Consider the following 24,896-nt stretch of genomic DNA (forward strand, 5'->3'; position numbering starts at 1 on the left):
GGCTGAAGTTTGGTAAATCATTGCACATGTGCTGAGCTGCTGTAACTATGCTCACACAGGGACACAGCAAACACAAGGCAATGTGGCTTAGCTTATGTCTCTTCTCCGAGCTGAACTAAAATGATCTCCTATTTGCTCAGCTAGGAGCACATCAGCATTTTCTGTGGGGTCACTGGATGCACAGTGACATGGGAATCAATTCAGATTTAAATCAGGAGTATTAGCTCCTAATTCCCTGTGATTAAGAATAATTCTAGCAGCATTTTGCAGGAACGAGGAAGTATGTACTGGAGTCCTGTGAATGGACTTACTTTCTTTTTAAATTTCTTTTGCATTATCAATTGAGTATAATTTTCTGGTTTTATGCCTGTTCCAAGCTTCTGGATAAAGTTTATGTGTAATGACGAACAGCTGCTTTGCTGTATTTGAGTGATGGATGGAGTTTTGCCTGCTGATAGGCAATCTTTTAATCACTTTGGTATCTTAATGAGTGAAAGATGCTCTCTACTGAAGGTAAAATCCCTCAGATCAGTTCAGAACTGAATGCTGAGCCAGTGAAGTTTGGGGAGTGGGAAAGAGTTATAGCATTTCACCATTGCTTGCAGTTATGTTTTAGAAAAGTAAAGTACCACTAGAGAGGCAGTGGAGAGCGTGTGGTAGAGCAGCTCTTTGGGAAACAGAGCCAGTGATTTCTCCTAGATCCAGTCTGAGGCTCTTGAATAAAAGTGAAGTTTTCCATTGGTCATATCTCCCTACATACAGCCGTGAATGGCCTAAGTCAGCCAGCAGGGTTAGTAATTCCTGTTCCATCAGTTTCTGAACGGGACAGCCTGACTGTGACTTCTCCTAAGGGGGAAGCAGAGCAGGGGAATGCTACACTGATGCTGCCCTCATGTCAAATTATTTCATCCTTTATCCTACCTTCTTTCTAAGATTAGTTTTCTGGAAATAAACACTTCTTAAAGCCAGGGCCTGAATTAAAATCCTTAGGGACCAAATGCATCCTTAGTTACCTATACAATAGCCCATGAGATAAATGTTCATGGTTGAAGACAGGTGGTTCCCACAGATGTTACACTGTGTTCAGCCTCAATCCCAGGAAGGATGGTTGAGCAGACCCTATTCATCTGTGGCATATTGTTGAGTTCTTTTATAGATCTCACTCTTCCACAGGCATTGTGTAACCCTTTTAGGTTTCTCTAAAACGTAGGCTTCAGCTGTGTGGGTTTTAACAGAAAAAATACACAAAACACACATCCACTTCCTGTGCTGGGGGCCACCCTCGTGCTCATCTAGAGGAGAGCCATTCCCTTTTGACCATATTAACAGAAATGCATAAAAGCAAAAGCAGAAAGAGAACTTTTACACTGCATTCTTCAACACATGAAAATCAGTCTACCAGAACCAGTTCTGGGCTTGTTCCATTGCATGTCACAAAGTAGTTGTGTCTCTGCGTGCTGGTGCTTTTAAAGCTGGACACTACTGTTGACTCAAAAGCTGCTTGTGTTACATCTGTCTGCTGAAGTATAGATTTCCATATGTATAGTGCCCAGGTGAACAAACCAAATGTATGCTCCCGCCACAACCAGAGACCTACTGTAGTGAACGCCTGAAATTCTAACATCCCTGCCAATGTTTTACTGTTGTTTTTTAAGTTTAAAATACCAAGGTTAACATCATGTATTTTTCTATGGAATTGGTCACAATGGTGCAATAGACATCTCTGTGTTAGTGTGGTACTGACAAATTACTGCTATAGAAAAAGTACGAGGAAGAGTCTTCCCAGATTGGGATATGCCGAGCCCTGGTTGAAGCACCAATATGACATTCAGTAGCTCAGTTCCATGTTCTGCCAAAGACTTGCAAAGCAGCCTTGGCTCAGTTTGGATGTATTGGATGTATATGGATATATTCATAGTGCCTGTTTTAGCCACAAAGTTAGATATAGATGCTTTTTAGTCTAAGATTAGAAGAGACCTGAGGGCCATATTCAGGTTGCCTTTTATACATGTTCGTGTTAATATCATAGCTACTTACTGGCTGGTCTGACTGTGTCCTGAATTGCTCTCCAGCAAGCAGCTAACTTACTGTCAAAGTCCATGAACCATGCAAAGTGGCCTGAATACAGCTCTTTGTCTCCTTGTCTCACTCCCTCATCTGTAATGTGGGGACAGAGCAAACCTCAGCAAGGTTATGGAGATGTTCAGACCCCAGTGAAGAAGACAAGATGGCTACTTTTATAGGCAAAAATGTACTATGCTGTACTGTGCTATATACAACATAAGGAGACCTGGTTTTAGAGGAGCTTGCCATCTGCAGGAGCTCGCTCCAGATAGAATATCCAAGAGTTAAAAAAGGGATGTAAAAGTTAGCAGGAGTGCACCCTGGCATCTGTAGCAGCAATTTTACATAGACTATACTGTATTCCAGCATAGGTATTTCCAGACGGCATTGTATTTTACATTTTCCCCTTGCAGTTGACTGCTATCATACATACATATAGTACAACAAAGATGTACCTACAGGTGTATTATTGCCTGTTCTTTGTTGTACACTCTTGCCCAAACATCTGGGGCTTTATTTTTGTGACATTTAATCTTCCTCAGAAGAGAATCTTTGCCTGGAAAAACAGTATATGCAGCAGCTACAAAAGATAAGGAGAAACAGAACAGTATGGCTGATAATGAGAACACCGACAGCAAAAATGTACAGGGTTTTGTCACAGTAATCCTGAGGCTGATGAAAAGGCGGAATGAAATTTGGCAGGTACACAGAAAAAACCCAGTAGTTCCCAAGAATGAACCAGAGAAAGAGGAAAAGGCTGAGGGTTAGATGGATGTAGTACTTGTGAGCATTCTGCCTCCAGGGATATTCATCGTCATCATCATCATCAATCACAACAGACTTGGAAAGCAGCTGCCTCATCCTGGTTGAGTCATACAGCAGGAGAGTCACCTGGAGGTATTGGAGGAGAAAAGGGAATAGGTAAATTGGCTGCAGAAAGTCTGAATGCCTTCTGGCCACTGCCAGTCTTTGGGCCAAATAAAATTCAGTGTGGGAAAATCATGTAAGAGAAAGCTAAGGAGCCACAAATGAGGCAGATCCCACTGGACAATAATGCATTTTTTTTCCCCTAAAGTTTATTCACCAGTGAGATTTAGGCAAGACATTGGAAAAAAATTGCCAGCGGTAAGGATGGAAAGGCTTGAGAACAGATTGTGTAGGGAGATGGCAGCAGCTCCCACTCTGGAGACTTTTGAGAACAGATTAGAGTCACTGCTAAATAACTTAAGTAGTGTAGTTCCTGCCTTGTAGTGGGTGGATTTATCTCTCCCAACTCTGTTTTCCGTGGTTATATAGGTGAATTATGAAGCATCTAGATTGCGACCTAAACCCCAAATGAATTGCTTCAGATACTAGCAGTGTACTGCTGTCAAGTTTTCTTCAATTAAGTGTTATTTTCTCAGATTGCTCAATTTCTGCCTTCAGTCAGAACTAACAGAGAAATAGGTGGAATACCACAATGCTGTGTGGTTAGGAAGGTCTGGTATACAGAGACATGCAGTAGGACTCATCAGCAATGCTTAAATTTCTAGTTTAGTCTTGGCAATACAAAGAACATAAGTAGATTGCAGTGTAGAGAAGCTTTCAAATTTCTGTCCCCTCAATGACCTTCCTAATTTTGGTAGATTTATAGGAGAGGTATATATAGAGCCCAACAAGGATTTGGGCCAACTGTGAAACTTGTGTTATCTTTCTATACCTGAAATGCTTGGCCTCAAGGCACTAGCTGTTTTAATTGCAAATCCCCTTTCTAGGTACTCAGGTTCCTGTGCAAGTCTCCTTGCAGGGAGCTGTGTCTTTGGGAAAAGGACTCTCAGAAACTAGCTGAGCAGGAAGCTGCCTTGGCCAACCAGGAATGAAATTTAGAGGTAAAGGTAAAAGATGTGGCTATGGGGAGGGATGTACTGTCCAAACAGGGGTTCTCAGCCATGCTGTCTTTTACAGAATTATGATCTGTGCTCATTTTTCTGATTGAAATGAAAGAGAAGAGCACCCCTCATTTTACACTCTCCCTTCTCCAAGAACACTGGCCAAGGGAAACCTGTTTAGGTATATGTTCTGTCTGGTTCAGATTTTAGTCCACATGCCCCATTTTCAAGAGGCAAGGCTTAGCAAGAGAATCCAGGACATCCTGGGTAGAGTTTTCTCTTACCCTTTAAAACTGTTTGATTATTTATAAATGATTAAATATTTGTCACAAAACCGTTTTTCTAGCCCAGATGTTGCTACTATGTGAGAAACACAGATTAAAATCCCAGCACCAACACAGGCAAAAAAATAAAAGGTGTTTCCACCTGGTTGTCTGTCTTCCAGCTGAGCCCTCAAACTGATAGACTTGTTCAAACCAGCAGAGCATCTTCTTCTCAGGTGAACATTTATTTTATGCAGGCTCATGACACACAGGAGGAGGGATAAATCTACTTGGCCGGTAGGTCTGCAGTTTCTGCATGGGGGGACCTGTAGGTCAACCTGAAGCCCCATGGAGCTCATTAGCTTTGGGGTGAGCTCAGCACATAGATAGGTGCCTGTACTCAAGTTTCACCAAGCTCAGCAATGGGAATGGGATTAAATGTCAGATGAGTATTCATTTTGAGGAAGTCATAGAAATGTCGCATGTAGATTTATGGATCTCAACTGCATCTAACCAGTTCATGGAAAGCACATTTAATTCTTATGGATATTGCCTTGCCAAGCTGTGATTGAAACAATTTCTGTCAGTTGCTCACATTGTTACTAACTGCTGAATATACATTTATGGAGCAGCATGACATGAATTCAACAGGCCTCTCTGGATGCTGTAGAATGATGTCCAACACAGGACAGCATTCATTCAGACTTCATCCTATACCAATTCTCTGACCTTTTAACCCCCAGAGGTCAAGTGAATGTATTTCTCAGTGAAGTCAATGCAGTCCAATGGACATAAGAGAGGGCAGGGTTGAGACGGGAATTTGGCTACAGACCAAGCACTATGAGACGCCACAGGAGTTAGGCCAGTCAAGGTCTGACCAAATTTATTGCCAGAATTCAAAATAAGAAGTCCTGTTGTCAACTGAAACAAAGTTCAAACCATTATTTGACATCAGCATGAATATTAACTAGCCCATTTACCACCTTACTTAGAGTGAGAAAAACTGTCTTTAGACAAGAAATAGCTAAGAAACAGTCAATGTTTTTTATGGAGGCTTCAATTCATTAGCATCAAAATTTCCTTTCAGTTCTGCTGTAATCTTTTCTAAACTATTATTAAATGAACCTTTGATTATACAGATAAATCCACCGGTGCAATCAGATGACTAAGCATTTGTAAGTAGAAGTCACTTGTAACATTCCTTGTTACAAGATTAAGCACTTTCTTTTTTTCTCCATTTGCTTATTAACTGACCAAAGGTCCTTGTGGGAATGATTCATATCCCAGTGAGGTACTGTGGTTTGGTTATGACTGTGAAAGAGTGCACGGAATGCAGAGACCTGCAGAGGAATATTCTTTCCCCGTTCTTTCAATCCTGACATAGAAAAGAGACTAGAAATGTTATCAAAGGGGAATGTAGGTAGCTCTTGTCTTCAATATCTGCTGGCTGCAAGATGCAGTGCTGTCAAGTCAAAGACTGGTAGGTTCCCTTACAAGAGACAGCCTTTGTGTACTGAAACATTAGGCCACAACTCATCAGGTCTACCCTGTCTGCTATGCCGGTGACAGGCTCCTTGGATTGTTGGCTGGGTGCCAGGTTGATGCTGCCCTGGTTAGCTCTGCAGAACAGCCGATCCTACCAGGACAGGTGCTCCTCCAGCAGCGCAGCTTGCTGCTCTTAGCCCTTCATGCCCCAGCACTCCAGTTCCAAAGCTTTTCTATCAGCTCTGCCCCTCTGCCTTCCTTTTGTACAGACATCAATGGGACAGCAAAAACCAGTTGAGAAGCCTTAAAGTAGCTCTGCAGCTTGTTGTGACAAGGCTCTTCAGCCTTCCTAGCAGCCAGTAAACACTGTCTGCAAAGTGACTCTCAGAACAGGGTGATCCTTCACCCTGGAGTCAATGCAGAGTTATAGCTTTGTAGTGACTAAGGTGTAACGTGGATATGAGGGTGTCTCTACTTGTCAAGCAGCCAGGCTCTGGCTCAGCAAAGATATAAATGAGCACAGTCCACTATAAGACAGGTAATTGTGGTTAGAAAGTGCTGCCCCTAGACTGATAAGCCCTGCTGTGATGCAGGGATATATTTACTCTGGAAGGAAGCAATTCTGCTGCATAGTCATTACTTCTGGCCAGGTCAGAGTGGGAGTAAATTGAATTTGGGAAGGACTATGTACAAACACCTGTAGCTTTATAGTATTCCCAAAGCTAGGAGAGTAACTTAACTTTTTGTCCAGTCTATGTGTGTGAAAATGAAGGCGAAAGGTTTGGCATGCTTGGAGGACTGCTTGTGGAAAAAGGACCCCATTTACCACAAACATCCATGTTAAGTAGTCATTTCCCTCCATAGGGATGGTAGCACAGATACTGTGATGTAGGAGAAAGTCACACCACAATGTGTGGGACAATGCTGAACTCATTACCATCTCGCTTGATTGAGGGGTGCTTTGGGTATTGGAAAAAGCACAGTTCAATCCTGATACCTCTCTTCAGTACTGTATGCATGTGACTGTCTGGAGCCATCATTATGTCTTAACTAGCAAGTCAAAGTCTAGTCACACAAAATATTTTTTGCACACAGAAGACACATTACCTTTAAGCTGCCAATCACGCCACCCACCAGCAGATATAATGGAATTAGTGGCTGAACTGGGCAATCTTCCAAAAACTTCATTCCTGAACAGCAAAAATGAATGTTTGTTATCTCAAGTGATCAAATAGTGCAGCAAGCTGTACAGTGCAAACTATAGATGCTGTTAGTGAAGTGTAGTGCTTACACCCAAGACTTGTATCCAGCGTCTGTTGAAATGGGGTCTGAATTAAAGGGGGTTTGCATCTCCCACTACAGGAGTGAGGCCCATGAACAAGCAAAAGGCAGCAGAAGGAGGAAGGAGAGCAAAGGTAACAACAACATTATTGTCGTTCTGGCATTACTGATTGGAGCCACGTAGAGAGGTCATTTAGCCTCTGCTGTTTGTTAAACGAACCATTGACTGAGCTGGACAGGAAATTTTCATCAGTAGCAGAAAATTCACTGAAAATGAAAACTATGAATATAAGGAATTTTAATAAACTTCTCCCAGGATTTTTCTGCTCATTAGCTCACAGGGGTGTGGCATGTTCCTGAGTGAGATGCCTCGGAGCTTGGGAGCCAGTGCCTGTGGGAGCACCTGGAAACATTTTAGCTTCCCAGGCAGCTGATAGGCAACTGCAGAAGCTCAAGTTTTCAGGCTGTTTGGGTTGCTGGAGGATAAAAGCATTGGTTGTTATGGAGGTAGGGATCCTGGCAACCCTCAGATCTGCTGCTAGAAAGAGATATCTGGATAAGTTTTAGAGGAGGGAGTGTATTGCTGTAGAAGGATGTTGCTGGCAGTAGAGACTGAAGCTTGTGATACAGGTCTGTGGCAGGGAAACTCATCTGTCCAAATATAGATGTCTGCAATGCAGGCATCCATATGTGAACTAGTTTCCTAGACTCTGTAGTCAATCGGGAGAAATAGATACTTGTAAAATTCAACTCATTTATCCTGAGATAGGCATTTGAAGTGGGGCGGGTGAGCTGGGCCCTGAAAGTGCCTCTGTCTCTCCATGGCTATACAAGGAATCTAGACAGCCAGATGTAGGTATCCAAAGTTAGCTGGGATGAATCCCCCTGCCCAAGTCTCTTACCCAGTGGCATCTTTGGAAATTTTAAACTGTTCATTACACTATAATTTTACTGTTATTGTTCCCATATTTCAGGGCATAGACTGAGCAGTTGCAGAGGGCAGAAAGGATTTTCTGTTTTCTTCTTGCTGCTTAAATAATTTTCAAGGAGATATTTTGACTTTGAATATTTGGGGTTATCTAAGTGCAGAATACTGAAAGCAATGTGCTGGTCTTAGTGCAAAACATCCCTCATGCAGAAGGTCTTGACTCCATTTTCAGAACCACACTGAATAGGAGAAATCAGGAAAGAAGCACCAATGTGTTTTGGTTTTCTTTGTTTGTGGGGGTTTTTTTGCCCCTTTCTATAGCTGTAATCCTCTTCAACTTGTCAATTTGCCCACCAAATCCGCTGGTATTGCTGGTCCAGAACACTGCTGATGTCCTGAACCTCTCCTGTGGTTTTTGCATTGCATAATACAAGTGTTCTGGATTGTGGTTGCTTGCTGTAGATCTGTATTAGTCATAGGACACAGTGTTTTGTGTCTGCTGTGTGTAAGGGCTGTGGAGTCCAGTGGAATCTTCCATACTAAGTATTTATTACCAGCTTCCTCATAATTGAAAATGGCTGGACTTAGATGGATTTGGGCTCTTTCCCTTTTTGTCCCTATTGAAAGGCTGTAATTTTTTGTCCATATTGCCACTATGTAATCTTAAGACCTGCTTAGACTCCCAGCTCTACAGGGGTAAGCGTCAGGGAAATTGTCACAAATATATCATTTTCAGAAAACCGCTGTCAGGGTTTTCAGATTCCTTGGACCTGTAATAGCCTGCCACAAAAGCAGCTGGCCGGATAACTGGGAGTATATTTCAGTTTAGGAACCTGGGCAATTTCTATTTCTAGTGTGTTACTGAGATTCTGACTGGAGGGGAAAAAAAATCAAGAAAAAAAAACCTTTTTTTTTTTTTTCCTCATAGTGCTATGATTCTCTTTCCCAGACAAATCTATCATGGAGTCCTTTCATATCTGTAACATGACAGGAGTCACTCTTGGCAAGGAGTTGAATGACAGGCAGTGGTACACTGTAGGTTTTGGGAGAATACTGCAGACAGATCTGACAGCAAAAGAGTAGGTCAAAGCAGGTAATACAGTAGTAACTTTAAAAATACACCCCAAGGTGTGAATAGGAAATATGGACCTACAGTTGACAGATGGGCACTGGTATTTGTTAGGGTGAAATCAGTGAATGTGCCAATCGTTTCTCACCCCACATGTGTTTGATTTATCTGGAAAAAACAAAACTAGTAGGAAAGCATCTTCTTTCCCAGGAGCACCACCAAACAACACTTCAGTAGGATCCAGGATGCAAAGTCTAGCAAGTGGAGAGAGCACTTGTGAGAAAACAGGATATGAGCTCTTTAAGGACACTGTTCTGGGTGGTGTTGTGGCATGGTCCACAATGGATCATTATTAGCCAAATTAATACACTGGGATCCTGGTGCTGCATGGGTTTTATCTCGAAGGAATTGCTTTGGGTACTGTTTTATCAGAAAGCATATCAGCAAATCAGAAGAAACTCACAGAAATGATGAGTGGCTGAAGGACTGAGATGTAAGGAGTGGTTGTGTTAACAACTGGTAAAGCACAAGACTGGCTCCCACGTAAAGGGACAGAGTATGAGAACAGGCTTCAGACAACTACTGGGAGCATTTGAGAGTTGAGGAATTATTTGGTGTAGATATGAGTGCAAGGAGTATTAGTAGGTTAGAATTGTGTGGGGGAAATTTAGACTGCTTATTGAGAAAACAACATTGTCAGCTTTCAAATGTGATTTAGCTACCATTGGGGAATCTGTGTATAAAGGTATTCTGGAAAACACAAGAATATGTTATTGGGAGCAACCCTTTACTGTCTCAGAAATGAAAAAAAAAAAAAAAAATCTGTATTTTTGGAGTGTTTAGTGAAAAAAGCAATCATCTCTCTGCCAGTAAGAGTTAGAAAGCTGCTAAACAATCTGTGGCCTAAATGATGTCACAAGTCTGGAAAATTTACTGAGTTCCTTTTTATATATCTTGAATTATACTGTGATTTACAGTATTATAAAATTTTAAGAGTGTATAATGTTAGTGTGCAATTATTACCAGAGCTGCCAGTCATTACTTTCTGAGTTTTAGGCTAATATTATATCTCAGTTTTCTTCTCCAGAAAGCAAGAGCCAAAGTGAGTGGATGCATATCAGCAAGTTATTCTCTGAGATCATGGTAAAAGAATATTATCAGAAAATCAGATTATTTTTGCCTAGATAATAAATATCTGCATTTTCCTTGACATTTCATTTTCCTAAAAATGCTTTTGCAGATATGTAGCTGCAGGAAACCAATATTCTCTGACAACACTATTGCAGTGACATTATCTGTTAATTTTAGTAAGTGGTGAAAAAGAAAAGGGCTCTCTATCTGATGCAGGAGATACCCACAGCTCCAGGCTAATATCTTACCATACACTTTCCACTTCTCACTGATCTTAAAGATATTATGAAATATCCCTGAGAAATTACATTTATAAGTGGTCAGATTCCAGCCCTAGATTTATTTCCAGAAGTCTGAATGTCAATATGCATGGAAGCTGTGCCACATTTTGAATTATACCTTCCCACCCCTGTTTCACAGCTCAGACATATTCAGCCTGGGGAAAAGCTAAAGCTAAAATCCTCTTAAGGGATAAATAGCAATCTTAAGTCATGGATAAGCATAAAAGCCAAAGTGTTGGGATGTAACAGTTCTGTCCATTTCCCTACTTCCTAATTGCTCCTTAATCCCTCATTAGAACTCTCTAATTCCTAATTAGGACATCCTAATCAGAATCCCATCGTAGTCATCACTGATACCTAGAAGGCCCCAGATAAAGGGAACAGCACCAACCTTAAGCTGAACACTTTTTTTGTGGGTTTGGCCAACTATACATACCAACAGTTTAGGTGTCCTGACTGCCTTAAAAGTCACCTTGTCTCTATGCAGACATCTAAAAGGGTGCCGGACTCTCACTGTCAGGAGTGACCATTTCTCTTAGTGGCCTGCAAGGACAGCACATGGCACTCAGCTTGGTTACAGATGCATACAGTCCAAATCTAGGTGGGATGCATCTTGCCCACAGCATCTGCATGTAGAGTTTACTTGCACCGTCTTTCATGAATAATGAGGCAGAAGGTGAACCACTCCTCAAGGACACCCATCTGAAAGGATTGTAAGGGCTCTTGGGGACAGGACTTAGAGTTCAAAGTGATCTGGATGTACTGGAAAAAGACATTCAAGATCTACAAGATGACAGTCGATAAAGCTGAACACTGCTTACAGGACAGTAAACTTCAGTGCAAATAAAAACCAAGAAATATCTGATAGAGAATAGCACTGCCAAAAACCTTTCGGGCTTACAATGCACCACTAGCTAAATTGGTGACAATGAGTTGGTGCAGAGAGAGCATCTTTCATTTTGAGGTGTGTTTACAGAAATCCTGCATGTTAAACAGAGGAGCTAATTATTCTGCACTGATCATTCCTCAAGTCTCAGCTGGAGTCCTGTGTTCCATCTTTACTTTTTTTTTTTTTTTTTTTTTTTTTTTTTTTTTTTTTTTTTTTTTTTTTTTTTTTAATGAGAAAAAACTAGTTACATTGGCCAGAGGCCAAAGAAAGGAGGCAAAAATGAAAAAAAAAAAACCAAAACAACAAACAACCAAAAAACCCCAAAACCTGTAGAAACAGTGACCTGTGAGGTCAGGATGAAAGAAACAGGTTTTTGAGATCTCTGGGGGAAAAAAAAGAGAAGACAGAGAAGGGTTATAATAGCAGCCTTCAAACAGTTCGAAGATTCTTTTGAGTAGGACAGGAACCAATCTGTCTTTGTGACTGCAGTGGGTAGGGCAGGCTGTAATGTGCTTAATTTGCCATAGGGAAGATTTAGGTTGGATATGGGGGAAAATATTTTTTTCTGTGAGAGCAATAAAATGTTGAAATAGGCTCCTTGGGAAGCTGTGGAATTTCCTTGAGCAAGGGCAAGTCGGACATCTGTCAGGGATGCTGTGAGCATGTGAGCCTGTCTGAAAGTGTAGGTGGACTGGTGTCTACTGATGTTTCTAAAGTGGGGTTTGCAATCCACTGTGGGGGATGTGAAAGGCCCAAAGGGAGTCATGAAGTGTAAGAAAATAATCTATAAAAAAACCCTAAAAATTTACGTTAATGGTAAGGAAAAAAGTGATGCTTAAGAAGAGAAGGACCTTATGTAGTTTAAAAATGTATAAAATTCTGCAGCTCAAAGGATTTTCCTTTCTTAAATATTTGATCTTGAAATGCTACTCACAAATCCAGCCTTTGAGGAGTTATACAGAGACAGATCAGCCAAAAACCAGGTCTGACTTTCAAAAAGGTGAAGAAATAGCAGCCTAGAGCACCTCTTTTTCCCTTTCAACATTACGCTTCTAAGATTTTTGCAATGTGGTTAACACAGAGGGATCCTGATTAAGGAAATCTTCTCATGTGTCAAACTCTGAACTTTCTCCCACAGACAGAACACTGCTTTGAGGTAAGACACACTGGAGGGCTATTTGAGATAAACAGGTTCAAAATTTAAGTATTTCTTCCTCCCCGACATGCAGTGTAGGCTGGGATTCTGTCTGAAGCTAAAGTATTAACACACAGGTTTAACAGTTGGAAACTCTAAGTTTTCCAACTCCTTTCTTCCACCAGATGTGTTAACTGTGATGGTTCGGGCTTGGCTCCCTGCCAAATGCCCAACCACCCAGTAGCAGCCCCTCTCTTCCCCCTTCCTACTTCTCCCAGGGCAAAGGAAAAAAAACTATGCAAATTGAAGAACCTGAAAATCAAGCTAGTTATATAAAATATATATATATATTTTATGTATATTACAGTTAAGATGTTATGTACACAGTAAAAGGGAATTCAAACACCCCCTGAAGGGATAGGGAAAGGTGAAAAGGAACAAAAGGGAACAAAAAAAGGACACCGAGAAGATATACGCAATCAAACCCGAGAATTAGTAAAATAACTAGTAAAACAAATCTCACCACGTCCCTTAGAAAAAAAACAGGATTGACACACACACGGCCAGCACTCCCCAAGCCTCCACGTGGCAGGCCAGTGGATGCTGCAGGCCTCAGCCTTAGATAAGCGAGACCAATGCAGGGACCCACTGTTCCCGAACTTCGCCGGAAGAGAAGAGAGCGAAGACCTCTCCTCCCTTCTTATTTATACCTCGATTTACATAAAAATCATATGGAATACTGGGAACACTGCCCCTTCCTTGGTTACAAACTGGTAACCAGGGAAGGCCTAGATTAAAACCACCACATTAACCTGCCATACAGTGCCAGGAAGTTTCTAGTTTCAAATTATGTGGTTTCTATATTCAAATTTAGTAGCCAACTTACCTATAAAAGTCATGGACAGTGGTAAGGCAAGGAAAGCGAGGAGCCCAAATATAAAGAATGCTGTGAATGAGAAAAGAGAGACGGTGTTATTTGACCTGGTTCAAGTTCAGAGGCCAACATTTCCCTCCAGTGCTTTATAGATGCTCTTTATCCATACAGTTGTGTAGCAGGAAATGCAGTGCACTTGATGGGGTGGGAATATTGTCTCTGTGCTGCAGCATTTGAGGTGATGGGATCAGTACGTGGTTAGTCAGTCACAGAGTGCAGTGAGAGACACAAACTGCTTTTGCAGCTGCTACTTGTAGCTGTCTTACTGCAAGGACAAGGACTCAGGCACTGCTGCCTTAGCTTGCGTCTGCTTCAGAGGCACTCACAGGTGATTGTGCTGTAACAAATAACTTTGCATCAGCTAATCCATGGCAACTGATGAGCTTTATCTGTTTAACAAGCAAATACCAGCTTTGATACCATTCCACTCAGTTTTCACTAATAGCTAAATAAACTGTCTTTATTGCAGATGTGAATAGTTTCTGGCTGCTCTAACTCCATGACCCAGCTTGGCTCATGAATGCAAAGGCAGCAGCCGTGCTGCAAGGAGTGGGACTTGGCACTGGGATAGATCAGCTTAAGCTGTGTGGAAGGTTGCTTGTAGGGGTGCACACAGACTATTCCTGCAGACGAATGGATCTGAGGTGTTTCGTTATTCCCCAGAGAGCTGCTGGTGTGTCTGAGCCCTGATATTTTCCCAGCACAGCCTCATGCTGCAGATGATCGATGCTCACCTTTGCAGAAAGCAAGAGACAATAGCATCAGCAACAGTGTGAGCACTTGCACACAGCCTGTCTTACAAGAGTTGTCACCTCTGTGCCTAATCATGAACACTTGGCAATACAAAGTGAAATGCTGCCCTGCAAAATGAGAGTAAAACATAATGAGGACATTCTGTGGCAAGTGTCCCTGCAGAGCGCTTTTACAAATGGCTGTCTGCAAGTGGATGCCTAAGGACGCAGAAGGGCAGCTGGGCATAGATTGCAGAGGGGTTGAGAAGAGCACATACAAGAAAAAGGAGTAGGATGTCTCCTCGGAGGCTTGCGGAAAAAAGTCTTGAAGAAAGCATTCAGAGTTGGTTTGGGACCAGCCCTTCCCCGGGCAAACCGTGTCACGCGGTTCCCCATGCCAGAGAACTGCAACCTCTGCAAGGCGAATGGCATCTTCCTCACTGTGCAGGAGTGGGGACACTGCCAGCACCCTGCAGACAGTGCCACTCTGGGAAACTGCAGCACTGCCAAAACATCACCCTCAGGCTGCCTTAGAGAAAAAAGGAAGCATCATAGCCTCCATTTTACAGAAGGAGAAACTGAGACAGAGGACATAAGAGCAGTATCAAAATTCAGGGCAGATCCACCAGGCTTTCTGACTCGCAGACAGTTTTCATGGGAACAAACCATCCCCCACACACTGCTCATGTTTTCTCTGCAGAGAATGAGGATCTTACACTTCAGTGCTTGAGAGACATCTTTCTCAGAAGTAGCATGTTTGTTATCTCTACGAATTGGTAGACACTGAAGGTACTTTGAGCTGAAGAAAGCACTTCTGTTCCTTTGTGCAACCCCCTCTTCATTTCCCTGTCAGCCAGTCTCCCTCTCACACACACAGACACACATTTTTGCTCAGGCTCTCCCATCTCTTGAATACTGCACAGTACAGAAATTCTTCCTCTGCTTGAATAGTGTCCTACACTTGACTAAGCTCTTTCAACTACTGACAGCCTCTCATTAGAACAACTCAGCCTCCCTTTCCACCACAAGTCACATTTTGTGCTAGCTCCTTTTGCTGTTACATTTCTAGACTATTCTTTCATATTCAGAAGCAATGATACTGTAGCTGAGTTGGGCTTCAAACAACACCTGCAAATTGTGCCCACGGCCTGGGCAGTTCATTTGTCTGGTACCCAAGGGAGAGCACTTCAGGTCTGCAGGCGCTGCATCGACTGCCTGGCATAGCCAGAAGTCCTGTCACTGCAGCGCAGCTCTCGGAGCGACGTCACTCCTCTGTCTGCGGTTTCTTAGCTGCCTCCTGTTTCTGCCCTTGCTGCCTGGGAGGAGGAGGCATCGTGTAATTTCTTAATTGTGCAGCACGTGGTCTGACTGACCCCCGGGGAGGGACGCTGCTGTAAGCTATGTAAAAGGCTCAGGGAGCCCAAGTATGTGTGAGGCTGAGCATCTGGCACACAGGTGTCAGTGTTTGTTTGTGTCTAGCATCTACCCAATAGCTTGGTTTTGGAGGGGAGAAATGCGGGGTAGGGACCAGAGCTCAAGAGAAAGAGATAATGGTTCATTAATTCCCCTCCCAGAGCAGTCGCTGGGAATGTATTTACTCATTATCTCCCCATTCAGCTACAGTCTTTTAGGTCTCGAATTGGAGGGGCAGATGCATAGTCTGGGAAGGCTTCCAGATCCATGTTTAACAAAGTGAGACTCTTCAACAATTGCCTACACAACTGGCAGGGCTCCGCAGCCGCTCTCAGTGCTGCTAGCATCACTAAAGACTGTTTTCCCCTAAATGTGTGGGGTTTTCACAGAAGTGCTGCTCAGCTGGGACACACACTCTGTGCCTGGATTTGTCTGGGCTGTGCTGCCCCGTTCTGGTTCAAAGACAAATTGCTCAAGAAAATAGTACTTGCTGCAGGGTAGCACAGCTCAGCAGAGAAGATGCTGCTGTCTAGGCAGTCCCATATGTAGGTCTTATGGCATTTTTATGTCAGTGACATCTCCTCGCAGGCTGGTCAGAGGAGCCCTGGACCCATTTCTGGGAAAAGTGGCAAAAAAGTGCCAGTAGTCTCTAAAAACACAACAGGGTGTGAGGGAAGTGTTTCCAGGCATGTCTCAGAAGGATATGTGCTCTGTGAAGCTGGTGTCAGGGCCTCAGGCAGAAGGACCCACTGTTCTGTACCACCAGGCAGCTGGGGCTCTAGTGAAGTCCTGCTGTGGGAACCATTAGTGGGCAAGTCCTAATGTGCTGGTAAATGGGTGAGGGGAAGAGCTCATATCTGGGATCACAACAGAGGAAGAGAAGAACGTGTATCTTGCGCATTCCTTGAAACCAGTGGTCACAAAGATCAGATCAGTGGGTGCAGATTTTGGGTCCTGCCCAGGAGGATTGTCAGCTTATAGAAATCGGCTATTTAGCTCAGCTACTCCTGCCAGGGTCTTCCCACAGAAGTAAAGGCACTTGAAATCACTGTTAACATTATGGCTGTACTTCATGGTCTCTCCTCTATCTGATGCCTGAGCCTTTGTATCTTCCACAGCCATGCCCCTGCACTGCAGCTCTCCTCCCCACCCCCTGCTACTCCCTTGTTTTCTGTCCCAAGTTACTATGTGCCTGGCCTCAGGGCACACAGCCCGTTGCCTTCTGGAGGCAGTATTGCCTGTGACACCAATTCACCTCTGAGCTCCTCAGACTTTATTTTGCTGCCATGAATTTTCCAAGCACTTTGAAGTTTCAGGTCAGCTCAAGCTGTCCCTATTTACTTTGAAGATAGAGAAAAGTTTCTTTCTTTTTGGGTAAGAATACTCTTCACACAGTTTTCAGAAGTAAATTATGAGTATAAATCTCTATCTACCTACTCTTCTTAGGTAGTATGCTAATACAGCTGTTGTGCAAGCTGCTCAGGAGAGCGTGTGACAAGCTCTCTGATAATAAATACAGCAATAAATGAAGTGTTGGTTACATTACCATCACTCCCAAATGCCATTTGTTCTGTAGCCTGTCAGGTTCCTGATAAAAAAAGCATTTCTTTTTTTTTTTTAGTGATGTGCTACCAGCTTCCAAACAGATTCTGTGGTTACCCTGGGATTTATCTGCATGAGCAAAACTCTCTGTGTAAACTCACAGAATGCCCTTCGGACATGCTGTGGAAACACTGCTCTGAAGGGGGCTGACTCTCAGCAGTCTGGATGTTAGCAAATTTGGGTCAGTTGCCAGGGCCCCTGGTCTGATGATGCCCTGAGGCAGATGCAGGTGGTAGCGCACTAACTTAGCAAGCAGTGTCACAGTGTGCTGTACTGCAGCATGGACAATATAACAGGCTGCAGTGCAGATGGGTAGCAAGTTTTTTCACCCACGTTTTAGTCCTTCACAGTGTCTGTAGGCATCACCTGCAGTACTGATAGGGATTTGGAGGAAAGAAAGAATGCAGCATGTTGGGGTGCTGGGGTGGCAAAGAAAGTCTCGATGGATCTTTCTGGGGAACCAGCTCCAACAAGATCATATGTTTTTCAAAACAGGAATATGTCTGCCCATGGTTTTGGTAGCTGTGGATGCTGGCTATCTTTCTCTGCTTTCAAGTGACAGGAAAATGTCACTATCTCAGATGGGATATGCAGAAAAGACTTGAACAAAATAATGTGAAGGAAAAGAATTCAGTCTGTTCAGCTTGGCCAACCAATAGCCAAAAGAGAGAAAATAACAGTAGGGTTTGAACACTCAAAACCAGACCTGTAAGTGATCCGAAGTATAGAGATATGAGATGAACTTGAGCAGAAAGAAAGATTGCTTTGTTCATAAGTCTAAATGCCATAGTAAGGAGACATATTAATGGATTAGTCTCTTGGGATGAATGGCAGGAATCCCATCCCTGGGGTAATTTAATCCCTTGACCAGACTAAATATTCAGCAGCTGGAGGATTCAGTGTAAGGAACAGCCATTCCAGTGAAGGTCTCTAGTCCCAGTGCAAAGCCACCATATGAGGCAGGGGAAGTGTGAAAAACCTGACTTGCAGACCAAAACCAAGCTCAGGGCCCTCTGCTGTGTCCCATCAATGTTTGCTTAGACAAGGCTGTCTTACTATGAAACAGCAAACTGTGTTACCCAGATAAACTGTGCCACCGTAACATCACCCAAAATTTATGTTCTAGGTTCCAGCACTGACGGCAGCAATGCTGCTCCCATCAGAAAGGCTACTGAATAACAAGATGTCCATAATATGGGAACCTTCAGGAGGGGGAGGATATAGATGTAAATGCAGATGTAAATGTAGACATAGGTGTAGATATACCTCTAGATGTAGGTGTGGTGCTTTGGGGGTTGGGCAATACTACAGAGTGTCTTGTCTGCGTTTTATATTATGCCTCTAGCTGCTAATCTACAGTTATGCCTAGGTTATGGTCTACAGTTATGGTTTAGGTTCTGGATTTGACCCCTTCTGATTAATTTCCAGATGTACAAAATAAAATAAGATTTTGGCTTCACATATAGAGCCACCAGTTTGCTTTGCAGTAGACAAAGGGTAGTGGATTAGGCTTCTTTTTTTTTTTTTTTGCCAGTTAATTAAAGACTGCCCTAATGTTCTAAACTTAAATTGCTACACCAAGAATGCAAAGATGCTCTACAGGTGGGCTTACTCTTCAGAGTTATTTAAATATCAGGAGATCATAGGTACAAATATGGGGTTGTGGTGAAACACTCTTTGAAAAATATACACAGGATGATGAGAAAAAGTGAAATTGTCACTGCACTTCATGAGGGTTTGTATTTTAATGAACAGAAAATCAATTGTGGATGCACTAGCTGATTCATAGCTATAGATGAGCTGATTTCGAACTTAAATGTGATGAAAAGCTGAAGATAATTTTCTGAAATGGTATTTATGAGCTACCATACTCATGGGTAACTTTCTGGGTACCTGAGAGGGTTCCTCTGGCATAGAAGAACATAGATGAGATCAGGACTCATCTTTCAAAAAATCATCAGAAGGATTAATTATTTTCTCTGTCATCATTAAAGTCCCAGTGGTAATTTAATACAGAGAACAGTGGCATTTTGCTTGTAATCACAGGAACAAAAATCAGAGAAAATACCACTTTTGATTTTTTTAACTGTGATGTTCACTAATGGGTCCAGATCCCCCATGCTTGTCCCTTCTGCAGGATGCAAGGGATTCCACACCAGCTGGGTCCCAGTTCTGCTCCCAGAGGCTTGTCAGGGTGTAAAAAGAGCACCGTGTGCTCCATACCCCTCACTGTTCATCACTCCCTAGCCTTCCTTTCCCCTGGGGCAATGATCAGCATGAACGAGTGGGCCAGAAAATGTCCTCTCCTTTACTACCTGTGCCGGGTTTCTGCAGGGGAGCCTGGTTTGAGCTGTCTGTCCACTTGGCCTGATTTTCTCTGCGGGGTTGTAAGGCAGCAAGGAGTTAAGGGCCTTAATCAAAGTTAGAATGAACTTTGAGAGCCTTTCAAGCAAAGCAAAAAGCAGGAATATAGAAGACTCCAAAGTAACACCTACTCTGGCAAATGCAGCACTTAGTGTGGGCAAAGTATCAATTATCATGAGTGGTCAAGGAGTTTGCTTCTCCTCATATTTGAGTGGAATTAGAAATTGCTACTGCCTAGAAGTGAAAGCAAAAGGTACTTGAAACTCAGAATGAAAAGGAGATGCAGTCAGTGGGAGTAAGCTGCTTTAAAACCCTTGAATTTTAACCTCCTGCTAACAACGCTTCTTCCCTGGTCTTACAAAAACCCGCCCCAGCAGGTTTGTGACTCTGCAGCTTGCACAGCCCCAGCCCAGGTCAACTTTCTGTTTCTCCTCAGAGAGCAAGAATCAGCCTGTTCACCCCGCCTGAGAGTTGTGGTGGCATCCTCCACCCTGGGTGGGAAGAACCAGCTGTTTTAAAACCTGAGTGAGCCCAGCTTGTCGTGTGAAAGTCCCCTCTACAGAAAACTGATGCTTCCAACCCACAACATGCTGACAACCCACAACGTGTGGCTCCTTATGGGGGTTACCTCTGCCTACAGTGGCCACTGTGCCAGGGACCAGACAAGCAGAGGGAAGATGACCCTCTTCCAAATGTCACTGGGTGAAAGGGGGGCTGGCTGTTCCTGACCGTACTCTGTCCCCAGCCTCATGTCACTGTGTCAGCACAGATGCTGGCAGCAGTTTTGCTTTGAGGAATTGCTCCTGGGAGAATTTGTCCCCAGGCTGGCTGTGCTGCTCTTTTCCAGGTGGTTTTCCCTGCAGATACTTCTTCTGGGCTATGTGTAAGGTAACACTTGAAACAGAAGGCAAACACATTATATTGCTTAGGTTGTCTGCTGCAGCCCATATTGAGGTACATGGTGGTGTTTGTATTCGTTTGGAATTCTGTGCTGGTTTGCTATACTTCAAATACTGCAGCAGGCAGCTGCTGCTGGGACAGAGTTACTATTGCTCACTCCACCAGTACCCAAAATTATCTAGGAAAGGAAATATCTCAGAAAGGAGAAAAGAAGAGGAAACTTCACTGGAAGATTCAGGTGAGGCTTGGTACCGTATTAATTCCTTTATGTACACGGCTTAGCAACAGGGCTGCTTAAATACAGAAGGCTCTTACCCTCAGAACTGCCTTACCATTGCTGGCAATTTTGGATATGCACCGGTGGCAGGCTTTCTCCAGGCCAGCAGTCATCGTGATGAACCTTTTGGATTGTCTGTGGAGACAGAGGAATTAATATGGTTATGAGAAGTGTCTTTACCTTACTAAGTATCTTGTCTCAGAGTACTCACACACCTTGGCAGGCTTTCACTACCCTCAAAAACTCAAAGCATCCAGAAATGCAGGCAGCAGCCCTCAGTGTAGCATACCCAGAGGTAGGTAGGTATGCCTTCCAGCAGTTCTGGGCTTGCCTGCTCGAGATGATGCCATCGCTCTGGGGTCACAGGGATGCTGGGGGAGAAGTAAGTATTGATGCCATCTTCCTGAAGTATGAAAGGTTCTGTCTCAACTTTAATTGGAGTTGGGGCAGAACAAACTGTATTTAACTGCTACGAAAAAACTCAGTGAAATGGGTACAGTTCACTACACAAACCTCAGCAAAAATTAATTAGTGAGCAAAAAATGAATTGAAGAAAAAAGAAAGAGAGAGGATGAAAACAGTTCTAAGATCAAGGAAGATTCTGAAGAGGAATATAGAATGAAACTGCAAACCACATGGAGCGGAGAACAACATGCCTTTGATAGAAAAGTAGCTGGACTAGAAATGAGCTCCTTGAAGAGAAGAATTTTTACGAGGTGAGGTGAGGGATGAGCAAGCAGCTAGGCATCTGAGGCTGGTTGTCAGACAGCACCAGACAGTTAAATAACATCCAATGTCAATGGAAATGTGGAAAGCTCTCTCTGTCTCTCTCACACACGCACACACACACACACTGTAAGCCTCAGCCTCTGGCCGGGATCACCATGGTCAAGGAGCAACATTTTGAGCTTTCTGTTCTGAGCTGACATGAAACCCACCCTGGGGATTTCTCATGTAATGCTGGGCACAGCCTGGCCCAGAGCCTACCAGAGACAACAGGACCCCAGGTATGTGTTGAAGATAAAGATAGGGTTGCCTTACCAGCTAATATGTGGCCATACCCCTCTCCAAAGTCTGTCCAAGCCCTCCTAGTCATGACTTGGCAAAACTGGCTGTATCCTGGAAGCCTGCTTTCTCCTGCAAGCCCAGAGAGCAGCACAAGACCCTCCGCTGCCATGGGGAAGGGAATGGGGTTTGCTCCTTGCACAGTGACATTACAATTTGTATTTCCTGGCTGTAACAGAAGCAGGTCTGGTTTTACATGTTGGTGACCAAGCAGGTAGTAGAGGCTGAGGCTTTCACAGGCATCCCACTGGGTCAATAATCCTCACACATTGCCACCAGCCACCAACATATACATCTCCAGGTTTCTAGTATGCATTATCTCATCAGGTGTCTCATGAACTTTAGCTCTCCTTCTCCAGCCCTCATCTTCCTACTGTGTCACATGCCTCATTTGATAGGTATTACTGCTGTAATAAGCCTTGCAAATCCCAGAGGACATCTCAATCAGAATGTTGGACTGGAATGGAAATTACATATGAGTACCTGACTTATTGGGGCAACATACTTCTCATACTGGCCACCAAACCTTCTTCAGCAGAGAAAATACTGTGCTTTTGGACTGCAACGATTGCTGAGTATTTCAAGGAAAGAAATAAGCACTGTTGCATGCTCAGGGAAAGCAGGAAGGAGGAAGGGAAACTGGTAGTTTTAAGCTTCAAAATCTTTGGGGCAGATTTTGTTCCTAGAAAGTGCATAATAAAATGGGCATTTATTTTGAGTATGCCAGTGGCTGCCAACAAAGAAGTTCTAAATTATGTAGAGATCAGGAATATTAGTCTTTTTATAAGTGTTCATGATTAGAATTACTTTTATTGCAATAATTCTTCAGAAATCATGTTAACCAAACCATTGCTGTATTAAAAATCAGTTGAATATGAAATTAGCTTGACCAGAACTGTGTGTGGCTGGGAATGCTGTATTTCCACAGGCAAAGGCTAAAACACGTTTGGTCTTTACTTATTGCAATTTTACACCAGAAGAAAAAAGACAGACTGAAGGAGGATTCAGTATCTGGAAGCATATCACCATCTAGCGATGGAGCCCAGAAGTGACTGCGAATCAGAGCTCTGTGTGTGCAGCTTTAACAGGTGAGATAAAGAAAGCAAATTCATAATGGCTGCACACAAAACGTGTTCACACAAGGACACAACACACACAACTACCAGGTCATTATTTCAGTCCTTCCTCAGACATTGGCTTTGTCTCCTACAGGACTGAGAAATACCTCGGAGAATTCATAATATGTGCTGGATAAATAGGTGTTGCCCCTCTACACCAGACCTTTAGTGATTCTGCAGAAGCCGCTGTGGGTGTTACAGACAAATATTTTCCTGTGTGCCAATTCATGAGGATGCTAAAGTGCAATTCAACATCCAGGCAGATGCAGAACAGTTTTGTTCACCGTCTGAAATAGGGAAGCCATTACTGAAACTCACAGGAAACTGCAAGTGCTACAATATGAAGACTGATGGCATGCGAAGGTAGGGGGGTGTCTTGCCCCACTGTGAGTACTCCCAGTTTACTAATGAGTTGGGAAGGTCACAAAACAGAAACCTCAGCTACAACTAGGAAAAATTTAAAGACCAAAGCCAACTTCTGGATCTCCTCCCATCATCCTTCCCTGGACTTCCCTGGATTCATTTCCCTAGGCTAAAGGCACCTGCCCTTGTGTTAGAAGTGTCAGCCAGTGATGGGGACAAGCTTCTGAGCCCCTTGCAGGATGCTAGAACCTCTCCATACAGCTGCTTTCCTGGGTGACAGGTTGCAACTGAGCCACAGCAGAGCCACAACATCCCAGTGCCTCCTGCATGCTTTCCAGTACCTCCTCACTGAGTGCTCTCCCCTCTGGTAGTCAGTGGCCAGATTTGCCCACCTGGCACACGGACTGTGTCCCACATCAGCGCCTCTTGTAACTCACTTCCTTGTCCCTGACAAGCAGTGGTGATAAATCTCTGTAGCACAGATCCTCCATCCTGTTTCCTTTGTTATTTTGTCCAGTTTCAGCTTTAAACTATTTTTCTGATTATTATTCTCATCCTGAGTGTTTAGGTAATACAAGTCAAAAGAAGATGAGCACTGACTGAACTGGTGCATCCCTGACACACAGCAAAGACAAAAAGCAACTTCATGCTGGTCCCACTATACGTCAGCCCAAACAAGAGCCACCTTCACACTTGTCCTATGGTGTTCATACTTCTCAAACTGAGCCCTGCCCTCTCCCATCTGCAGGCGCCTCACTCTGTGCTGATGGACACATCAGCCAGAGTTTCTGGGACTTCCTAAGACCCTGCTTCCCACTCGATGGCTCCCGGCTGCCACAGGGTCCCTGCTAGGACACAGAAGGTGCACGTGGGCCAGTAAACCCCTCCAGAACAAGGTGTCTTCTCTAAGTACTGCTAGAGGTAAAGGTTTCTTTTTGTTTGTCTAAAATATTCACTGCAAAGTCGTCTTCCAGAACCAGTTTCCTAACGAACCTCAAAGCCCTAAGCTGGCTTTTATGCACATCGTCCACTTCCCAGCAAACCCCTCTTACCTGAGAGTGCCGTGGGTGCCAAAGCCGTTCACCTGTGCATGAGGAGACCAGTCAGAAGAACAGCAAAATCCTTCAGTGAAAGCCTGCTGGGAGAGTCCAATCCGGTGGGACTTTAGAGCTGTGCTCAGCCCCCTGAGACCCTGCCTGTGAAGGCACAGGGGGACTTAATGGCTTTTATTCCTCCTGACTGTCGCTCTCACAGCTCTCCACAGCAGCACCGTGGGAGCTGTGGGATGCAGGAGTGCTTGCTGGCAGAGCCCATCCTTATTAGTTTTCCCACTCCCACAGCTGGTTGGAGCCACAGCCCACCCTGTGCCTTTTTAGGGTGACAGCAGGGGGAAGCAAAGGGCCCCACACAGCTGTGACTGTACTGGAGGAAATAAAAAAAAAAAAAAGACATTTCTTTCACTAAGTCTTTTATTTGGGGGGGGGGGGGGAATTACTTTTATTCACATATCAGTATTGAGCAGTAAGTACTTAGTTCGTTCTTCCTGCAATTCACACACTTCCCTATTGATACAGAGCTCTTGGTAAACATATATTACCTTACTGTTGGCTGGTTTATATGTCTTGTGTCCAACTAGCAGAGGTCCATTCCTTGGGTGGTTACTTGCTAGATCACCTTCCCATGAGCAGGTGGCAATTTGGTATCTCCAGTCTAATTATAGGTATTTTTAATTTTC

General features: G+C 43.6%; 1 protein-coding gene across 2 annotated transcripts; it reads right to left on the minus strand.

Moving 5' to 3' along the window:
* On the minus strand, positions 1 to 24,485 carry TMEM272 (transmembrane protein 272). Of its 2 annotated transcripts, XM_027888159.1 has the most exons (5): positions 24,214 to 24,485; positions 20,671 to 20,750; positions 13,281 to 13,340; positions 6,788 to 6,870; positions 1 to 2,955 (listed from the first exon to the last, which is right to left on the minus strand). In XM_027888159.1, the coding sequence occupies exons 2-5, from the start codon at positions 20,726 to 20,728 to the stop codon at positions 2,593 to 2,595; spliced, it is 564 nt and encodes a 187-aa protein (XP_027743960.1). In that variant the 5' UTR covers positions 20,729 to 20,750; positions 24,214 to 24,485; the 3' UTR covers positions 1 to 2,592. The 2 variants fall into 2 exon arrangements, with proteins under 2 accessions (XP_027743960.1, XP_027743961.1); XM_027888160.1 differs by lacking the exons at positions 6,788 to 6,870; positions 24,214 to 24,485 and having other exon boundaries at positions 20,671 to 20,707.
* Between the last annotated feature and the right edge of the window lie 411 nt (positions 24,486 to 24,896).

Source organism: Empidonax traillii, unplaced genomic scaffold (assembly GCF_003031625.1).
Source record: "Empidonax traillii isolate 1590-97213 ecotype Southwest subspecies unplaced genomic scaffold, ASM303162v1 scaffold232:size1090087, whole genome shotgun sequence".
Lineage (NCBI taxonomy): Eukaryota > Metazoa > Chordata > Aves > Passeriformes > Tyrannidae > Empidonax > Empidonax traillii.

Excerpts from the sequence above, each read along its gene's own strand:
- TMEM272 (XM_027888159.1), bottom strand. The coding sequence starts at position 20,728 with ATGACTGCTGGCCTGGAGAAAGCCTGCCACCGGTGCATATCCAAAATT. Across the intron at positions 13,341-20,670 it reads ATCCAAAATTGCCAGCAATG|CATTCTTTATATTTGGGCTC; the intron begins GTAAGGCAGTTC and ends TCTCATTCACAG. Across the intron at positions 2,956-6,787 it reads GCGTGATTGGCAGCTTAAAG|GTGACTCTCCTGCTGTATGA; the intron begins GTAATGTGTCTT and ends CAATACCTCCAG.